Source organism: Alnus glutinosa, chromosome 13, assembly GCF_958979055.1.
Source record: "Alnus glutinosa chromosome 13, dhAlnGlut1.1, whole genome shotgun sequence".
Lineage (NCBI taxonomy): Eukaryota > Viridiplantae > Streptophyta > Magnoliopsida > Fagales > Betulaceae > Alnus > Alnus glutinosa.
In genome coordinates this window covers 1,734,461-1,743,829 of record NC_084898.1, presented here as the reverse complement: position 1 = coordinate 1,743,829, position 9,369 = coordinate 1,734,461, and the positions used below count along the sequence as shown (strand labels likewise).

Sequence of the window (9,369 nt, the reverse complement as noted above, 5' to 3'; positions counted from 1 at the left end):
ACCCTAAAAAGTAGTCTCACATTAAGTGGATTAATTGTGATGATATTATATAGGATAGAGGTCCTTCTTTTTAGGTGAAAATGAAATTTATAACTGGTTTATGTTAACCATATATAATATTGTTACAGTTGAAATTATAGTATTTCAGGAAACTTCAATTGTCATTTTTATAATTTGGGTTTCATTGACTGCAAGTCTTTGTTTACTAAAACAGATTTCTCCCATGAGATGAACGCTACAGATCCTTTATTGAGTATAGTGTTCATCACTTTTCCCACTAAACAAATAACGAATATGTTCAGAAACAAAAGGGAAAAGAGATGAATTCTGGCTAGCAATAGCAACAATATTAATACATCTCAAGCTCTTCTGGGATGCTCTCAAGAACTGGACGAATTGTGTAGTAGCTTCGGAGGACACTACAGATCCTTCATTGAGTTTAGTGTTCAATCACTTCTCCCACTAAAAAAATAACGAATATGTTCAGAAACAAAAGGGAAAAGAGAAGAATTCTAGCTAGCAATAGTAACAACATTAATACATCTAAATCTATTCTGGGATGCTCTCAAGAACTGGACGAATTGAAGCTTCAGAGGACACAAGATTAACACGATTTGGTGGGATGTTCACAAGCTCACGTGCTACGTCTTTGAAGTCAAGGAACCCACCATTTTTGCACTTTGACAACATTCGAGCCGCTTCTTCCTTTGTCATCCTCAATTTAACTGTTATCACCTTCTTTTTGTCAGCACTACTACTGACGCCATAGCTTTTCTTCTCAAACTCCTTTTTGTCAACAGTACTACTGACACAGCTCTTCTTCTCTACCTTCTTTTTTGATGCCTTCTTCTCTAACTCATCTCTGTATATGGGTTTTGCATTAAGAGCCGGTTTCCTTGGTTCTTCTACTCCACCACACGAACGTCTGTTTACAAAGGATTTCCACATATTTAGAGAGAGAGAGGTGTTTGTGAATATGACTGTGAGTAGAGAAGAGGAAGGGAAGTAGTGCTATGGAGAAAAAGCAGGGGATTGTGAATTTATAGGAGAGCATGGAGTGTCATGTGGGCACAATTAAACAATGGCTCCACCTTCTCAAGTGGGTTTCTTGGGCGTCTTCTACACGACATTAATTCAATTTCTTTTAAATTCTTAACAGTCAAGCTCTCTAGCTATATAGTTGCTGACTGCAATGAGTGGGGCCCTTTATTTGTGATTTTTATAGTATTTTTGTGGAGGAAAATTTTCATGATCCTTCCGTTTATTTCTTCATGAAGAAACAGTCAAAATGGAGCCTATAAGTGACCTGTTGGAGAGACAAAGACTGACACGTGAACCGAAGTTTTTTTTTTTTTTTTCTTGAAAAATTCAAAATTTTCTTTCTCCATTATGCTTTAATATATGCCTTTTGTAAATGAGATGAGTTGGGGAACCTTAGATGCATTAAGAAATGACGATTGGAAGAGGCTGATCATTCCTCTTGCAAGTTAAAGTCTAATATTATGGCATTTTAAGGTTCTATATATATTTGAGATGATTTTGTGCTTGTATTTTGTTAAATGTTTAGCAATCTTTTGTGCTTAGACCCACACATAAGAGAGAGATTATTCAGCATACACATGTGAACGTAGAAAAATTTGAGTTTTTTATTAAAAAAATGTCGTAAGTATGAGTGATTGATATAACATGATACATAATTAAGCGATCATACCTATATACTTAAGCTTTTTATTAGTTAAATGGTATCTAAACAGACTATATGATTGCTCACTACAAAGAACTTTTCAAAAGTATCAATTTTTCTAACAATTTATTTATTATTTTTTCATAAAGAAACTGTCATTTCTCTTTTTGTAAGCAAACTTAAAATCTGTCTTTTGTAAAGGTGATGAGTTGAAGAACAATACCCGGTAATTAGCCAACAAAAAAGGAATGGCCTAATTAACCCACGATCCTCAGATGCACTAAGAAATGACGATCGTAAAATCAAGGCTAATTCCCCTGATGTCTTTTCTATGGAGAGTCTAATAATTCTCCTTTTTCGTCTTGAGAAATGCTAAAAATACAACTAGTGCACAACCCCAAAACACATTGTGAGGACTCACGTGTGTATATATATATATATTGGCAACCCAAGTAGGACCCAATTGGAGGACAACACTTGATAGGAGGGATCTTAATTCAAGGAAATGACCACCTTCAACAAAAGCAATGGAAGACGAAAGGGAAATGCTAAAAATATAACTAGTGCACAACCCCAAGACACATTGGGGTGAGACCTACATATGGGTTGTGATACACAGAGAGAGAGGGAGAGAGAGAGAGAGAAATTAGGGCATTACTTTCTTACAGCATTAGTCAATAGCTTATTGATCCAACTTTTCCAAGTAACTAATAATACTTGATCAAACACACCAACATTTTGCTGATTAAATAAAATTTGCTCCTACATAAATATTTTTGGAGAAAGTTTCCTTTAACCTAGCCTATTAAACCGATATGTGTTCAAAATGCATGCAATTATCGATCACATACATTTTTAATTGAGCACATATGTGTTCTCACATGTTTGGTTAAAAATACATGTAAAAATTAAAACGCACATGAAAATAACATCTATTTTGAACATGTGTCAACTTAATAGATTAGGTTGGAGGAATTTATTTGGATAAAAAAATTCCAACCCAATTAAAAAAAAATTATATTTTTATTTACTAATTTTATTATAGTTATTACACAAAAATCTAAAAATTACTTTCACATTTATATCACATATCATCTATGGGCAGCTCGAGCCTTAGGCGACTTAGGCGGTCGTCTAAGGCCCCCAACTAGTAATTATACAATATATATATATATATATAGTAAAATACTCTTTAATTAAGGCCCCCACTTAATAATTGTACAATAAATGTTATTTCCAAAACAAATTTTAAGACTCTACTATGGTAAAAATTTAATACATAGTTTCTAATTAAGACCCTTAATCATAGTAAAAGTAATTACAAATTGAAAGTCTAAAAAAAATTCATAAATCCTTGGAAAGTCCCACTTATTTACTCTTTTTACAAGCCCCATTTTTACATTCATGAAATTAGTCTAACGTGCATAATTTTTTTTTCCAACGTTTATTTGAATTGAATGTTTAGAAAAATATGAAAAATCGTCAAAGTACATAAATTCTCATTGTTTGTGTTATGCATAATAGATAGAATTACACCCTCAGTAAGTCTTCAATGTCCAACAATTTTTTCGGCGTCATGTTCTATTACAAATCAATTGTTATATAACTTATTTCTAATTTTCTCTTTATTTTTCTTTATGAAATCTTATTATTTTATATCTTTGAATCAAGTGTTAAGTCATTCTATATCTAATAAGTTAAAAAAAAAAAAATAATTAAAATATTAAAATACATTTTACAAATAAAAAATATTGCTCTAACATATTAAATAAAAAAGTATAGTATAAATATTAAAATGAATTTAATTTAATTAATAAAATAAAAATAAAAAATAAAAACACTAAAATTCACCGCCTTGATCCTCAAAACTTATCAAGTCTCCCTATTATCATCCCGGCTTCACTCAAGCTCTTGGAAATTAATGCTCCGTTTGTTTCGACGTAAAATGGTTTCTGTCGTAAAATATTTTCGACGAAATCATTTTCAAAAAAAATAATTTTCTCGAAAATATTTTCCGGCGTTTGGTTCGCACGAAAAAATTACAAAATGAGAAAATGCAACTATCGCCGGAATCCGGCAACGTCCGGTCGCCGTTGCCGGATTCCGGCAAGCACGTTTGGCCGGATTCCTGCTGGACTCTTCTGGATCCGGTCAGATCCGGCTGGATCACGGCCATTTTGGCCAAATCCGGCCGAATCCACCCAAATCCAGCCGGATCAGTGGATCTGTTCTGGCCGTCCCGACCATTTTGGCCAGATCCAGCCGGATCCCAACCATTTTGGCCAGATTCGGCCGGAATCTGGTCAGCCGGAATCCGGCGACGGTGGCCGAATGTCTCTGGATTCTAGCGCCGACAGTTTTCCGGTGGCCGGATGTTGCCGAATTCCGATGCCGCCTAGATTCCGACATCCGACTATTGCCGGATTCCGACAACCGAACATCAAACGTGCATGCAAGAACGAAGAGTTTAATTTCGAAAACCGATTTACGGTTTTTAAAACCGCAAATCGTTTTCCAAAAATTAAATAAGGTTTTACGGTCAAACCGAAAATGATTTCGTTGACCATTATTTTCGCCCCTACCAAATACCGTAAAATGTCGAAATTATTTTTTAAAAATTATTTTACGCCGAAACAAATGTTTTACCGGCGCGCAAATGATGCAACGTGTTTGCTTTCTTTTTTTAAAAAAAAAAACAGTCAAGATTATGTACATCATGACGTAGCTTGTTGATCATAATTTACTTGGATACATTTTTCCCCGAAAGACCAGAAAAATACCACTGCTTGAATTTCGGCACAGTCCAAACATGGTCTAAGAAAACGAAAGGACTAATTTCATAACCAAACAAACTACTCACGCGTTTTGAATGAGTCAATTTTCAACTTTTAATTTTTTTTTATCTTCAACCCATCTTGTCATTACTTGTGGAAATCACCCAAAACATGACCATGCTGAAATTGATGTATTTTGAAGAATTCAACCTAGCTTGCCCATATATATAGGGCTCAAAATCACAGGAAACATGACCATAGAAATTGATTCTATGGTCATGTTTATTATATGGTAAAAAGAGAAAAAAAAAAACCATTTTAAAAAAAAAATCATACTCTTTTCTTCAAATTACCAAACAACTTTTTTGAGTGTGTTTGATAAACCATTCTCATATATATATATATATTTTATTTTAGTTATATATGTGTGCATATTATTCATTATTCTTTATCACCCAGCACGTCATATAATTGTTTTTTAGCCATGGAAAAGCATACGGTTTTAGCTTCTAATAGTCTTGGCCAATAGATGATAGAGTGTGACACAGGCTCGATTAGTATATAAATTATATACGATGTCTTTTGAATATATTCAAATATGTATTTTGGCCTATATCTTTTTATTATGACATTAATAAAGATCATGAAATATAAAGAATAACTGATATAAGATTAGTTAGAGTCCATATAGGTTTGTGATTTTAAAAAGTATGATTTGAAAAAATGATTTTTAAAAGCGTATGTTAAGCGTTTGACAAAATCGCAGTTTAAGATTTAAAATTATGTGTTTTTCCAAAAAGTACCCCCTGAGCTGCGATTTAAAAATGTAGATTTTCTACGTTTTAAAAAATGCAATTCCAAACAATTAATTTTCTGCGATTTAGTTTAAAATCAAACTTTTTATCTATGAAATAGCTTTTCCAAATGCGTCTTTTTTGAGACATTGGGACTTCAACTTTGATTCATATTAAGTTTTCATTTGAAAATATAATTAAAGAGGGTCGATAATGAATTAGTACAATGCATACTTATCACATGTAAGTGTGCTATTTTCAAGTATACTACAATATTATTGGTTAGAGATCCATGTCCACATATAAGGGGGTTAATATTTGTAATTGTGGAATGACATAGCGACTTCCATGTTTGGATGTTGATATTCTTATTGGATCGAATGTTCATGAAACTAAGGTTTTATCATATATGTATGCGTGACCACATAATTAAGTTGTTCGACTTGGGATTTGTTTTCAAAATAAAATATCTTTAAAATTAATTATGCTACCAATCAACTACACCGACTATGTGACACCTCGGACGTTAAGTACCATCAATAGTTATATGTACTTTAAGAAAGAGATAGCAATTGTAATTTTAAGAAAGAGATAGCAAAAGTGATGAAAGTCTAGGGAGAGCTAAGTAAAGTTTCCCCTTACAATTATTAAGTTAAGGACGGTGATTGAGTGCAATTGTTAATTTGAATTGTTTATTTTAAATGAATAACTTAAAAAACAATAATACATGCATAGAAAAAGGGGATAAAGATGTCTCACATCGCACGCAAATTATGGTGGTCGTTGAAGGTGATCAAACCATTCCTGTGATTAAAGTAAGTGGTTCAGCCACTTCCAATAACCAGTTAAGAGTGGTCGATCTACGGCCATTTCAATCACATAGAAGATTTTACCATCCTTAATAGTCAGGTTGGTGTGATCGAACTTTTCTGTTCAGCAACATGTAACGACAAAGTTTGGATGTATTCGAACAACTTGGGGATCAAAATGAGTGATTAAACTGCCCCTTTAAAGGTCGAATAAAAGTGGCCAAATAACCCTAATGATTAAGAAGATGGTTGAACCACCCACAATGATCACCTTGCTAGCTTTCCCACCACCTATGTGGTCCAAGTCACCTTTTCTTTCCATCTCTGTCTGTGGAACTTAAAACGGCCACAAAAGAGTTATTGGCACGGTTGGACCTCTATAATACCCAACAGATCTCAATCCTATAGATCTATTAATAAGTCCTATATATACACAGGTTTGACATTTGTCCATTAAATCATCTTAAAAGCACGCCACGCTGGAGTACATTTCTCTTCTCTAGCCATTATACTTTTTATTGCATACAAAGCGGGCTACAACCTATATATCTATGAGACTATGAAAGCCCTATAATTAGTAATACAAGTGTCGACATTTCTATTGGATGCCCAAAACGTCCATAAACTCAACGGCTGTCAATGGACCATGGTCTTATTATGCATGTGGCCTAAAAAACAAGCTCGGTTGCTTTCAACCGTGACAGACATAAACAATATATTAAACTAAATGATGCATGTCCCAAGCGTGGATTATGATGGTATCATGTATAGGTGCAAGTTAATTGTAATTTTGAGTTGATATTGCAGATATAGATAAGATAACATTTTCTCTTAATCTTGATAAATTGTATCAAAATTGTAATACTCTAGTTACATGTTGGGAAGATGATCAGTAGCCCACATAGAGTGAGTGGTTTACAAAGATAGTTATGAGTGCTAAGTCCCACATTACCTAGTTATTAGGTAAAACTTGGTTCTATAAGTGATTCTAAGGAAAGCTTCAAATTGACTAGTCCTTTTGGGAGTGATAGCGCAAATCTGGCTAGCGCTTTTTCCTGGATCGTTACAAATGGTATCAGAGCCACCTAGTAACGCCAGGCCATGTGGTACTGGAACGCTGCATAACTTGGCCCTGATGAGGACTACAGGAGTTTAAGAGGGGGAGTTTGTAACACCCTGGTCCCATGTTGGGAAGATGATCAATAGCCCACACAGAGTGTGTGATTTATAAAGATAGTCATGGGTGATGAGTCTCACATTGTCTAGTTATTAGGTAAAATTAGGTTTTATAAGTGATTCTAGAGAAAGCTTTAAATCGACTAGTCATTTTTAAGGTAATAACGCAGATTTAGCTAGCGCTTTTTCTTGGGTCGTTACAAGAATAACCTAGTAACGTCGATCATATGACACTTGTCCATTGCCGCATGAAAGGGGCTCTGACGAGGGCGTCAACAATTTGAGTGGATCGAAAATTATGACACCTGAAAAGTAGTCTCAGATTGAGTGAATTAATTGTGATGAATATTATATAGGATAGAGGTCCTTCTTCTCAGGTGAAATTGAAATTTATAACTGGTTTATGTTAACCATATATAATATTGTTACAGTTGAAATTATAGTATTTCAGGAAACTTCAATTGTCATTTTTATAATTTGGGTTTCATTGACTGCAAGTCTTTGTTTACTAAAACAGATTTCTCCCATGAGATGAACAGTACAGATCCTTCATTGAGTTTAGTGTTCATCACTTCTTCCACTAAAAAAATAACGAATATGTTCAGAAACAAAAGGGAAAAGAGAAGAATTCTGGCTAGCAATAGCAACAATATTAATACATCTAAAGCTCTTCTGGGATGCTCTCAAGAACAGGACGAATTGTATGGTAGCTTCAGAGGACACTACAGATCCTTCATTGAGTTTAGTGTTCAATCACTTCTCCCACTAAAAACATAACGAATATGTTCAAAAACAAAAGGGAAAAGAGAAGAATTCTAGCTAGCAATAGTAACAACATTAATACATCTAAATCTCTTCTGGGATGCTCTCAAGAACTGGACGAATTGAAGCTTCAGAGGACACAAGATTAACACGATTTGGTGGGATGTTCACAAGCTCACGTGCTACGTCTTTGAAGTCAAGGAACCCTCCATCTTTGCACTTCGACAACATTCGAGCCGCCTCTTCCTTTGTCATCCTCAATTTTACTGTTATCACCTTCTTTTTGTCAGCACTACTACTGACGCCATAGCTTTTCTTCTCAAACTCCTTTTTGTCAACAGTACTACTGACACAGCTCTTCTTCTCTACCTTCTTTTTTGATGCCTTCTTCTCTAACTCATCTCTGTATATGGGTTTTGCATTAAGAGCCGGTTTCCTTGTTTCTTCTACTCCATCACACGAACGTCTGTTTACAAAGGATTTCCACATATTTAGAGAGAGAGAGAGAGAGAGAGAGAGAGAGAGAGAGGTGTTTGTGAATATAACTGTGAGAAGAGAAGAGGAAGGGAGGTAGTGATATGGAGAAAAGGCAGTGGATTGTGAATTTATAGAAGAGCATGGAGTGTCATGTGGGCACAATTAATTTCTTAAGTGCGTGAATTCTGGGGCATCTGCTACACGACATTAATTCAGTTTCTTTTAAATTCTGAACAGTCAAGCTCTCTAGCTAGCTAGTTGCTGACTACAATGAGTGGAGCCCTTTATTTGTGATTTTTATAGTATTTTCGTGGAGGAAAATTGTCATGATCCTTGCTTTTGAGTCTGGTTGTAACCTATTCGAAAATTTTCGATTCTCATTTACTTCTCTTAAAAACATCAAATCAAAAACTTTTTAACGTATTTACACTTTTTACATCATACTAATAATTTTTTATTATTATTCAAATAAAAAAATTTACTACAAAACAAAATTTTTTTACTTTTTCATATAACATTCTCAAATTTTATATCACATCAATCACTTTTTACTACTGTTCAAATAAATATTCCAATTCATAATGGAGCGTGAATTGTTGAAGAGACAATAACTTACACGTCACACGAAGTTTGTATGTTTATTTGTTTTTTTTATCTTGGAAAAGTCAAAATTTTCTTTCTGCGTTATGCTTTAATATATGCCTTTTGTAAATGAGATGAGTTGGGAAACCTCATATGCATTAAGAAATGACGATTGGAAGAGGCTGATCATTCCTCTTGCAAGTTATAGTCTAATATTATGGTATTTTAAGGTTCTATATATATTTGAGATGATTTTGTGCTTGTATTTTGTTAAAAGTTTGGCAATCCTTTGTGCTTGGTAGGAAAAAAAA

The 9,369-nt window shown here is 34.1% G+C and overlaps 1 protein-coding gene across 1 annotated transcript; it reads right to left on the bottom strand.

Moving 5' to 3' along the window:
* Nucleotides 1–224: 224 nt before the first annotated feature.
* LOC133854646 (uncharacterized) lies at nucleotides 225–8,586 on the bottom strand. The gene is made up of 2 exons (XM_062290889.1): nucleotides 8,276–8,586; nucleotides 225–783 (listed from the first exon to the last, which is right to left on the bottom strand). The coding sequence occupies exons 1-2, from the start codon at nucleotides 8,486–8,488 to the stop codon at nucleotides 550–552; spliced, it is 447 nt and encodes a 148-aa protein (XP_062146873.1). The 5' UTR covers nucleotides 8,489–8,586; the 3' UTR covers nucleotides 225–549.
* Between the last annotated feature and the right edge of the window lie 783 nt (nucleotides 8,587–9,369).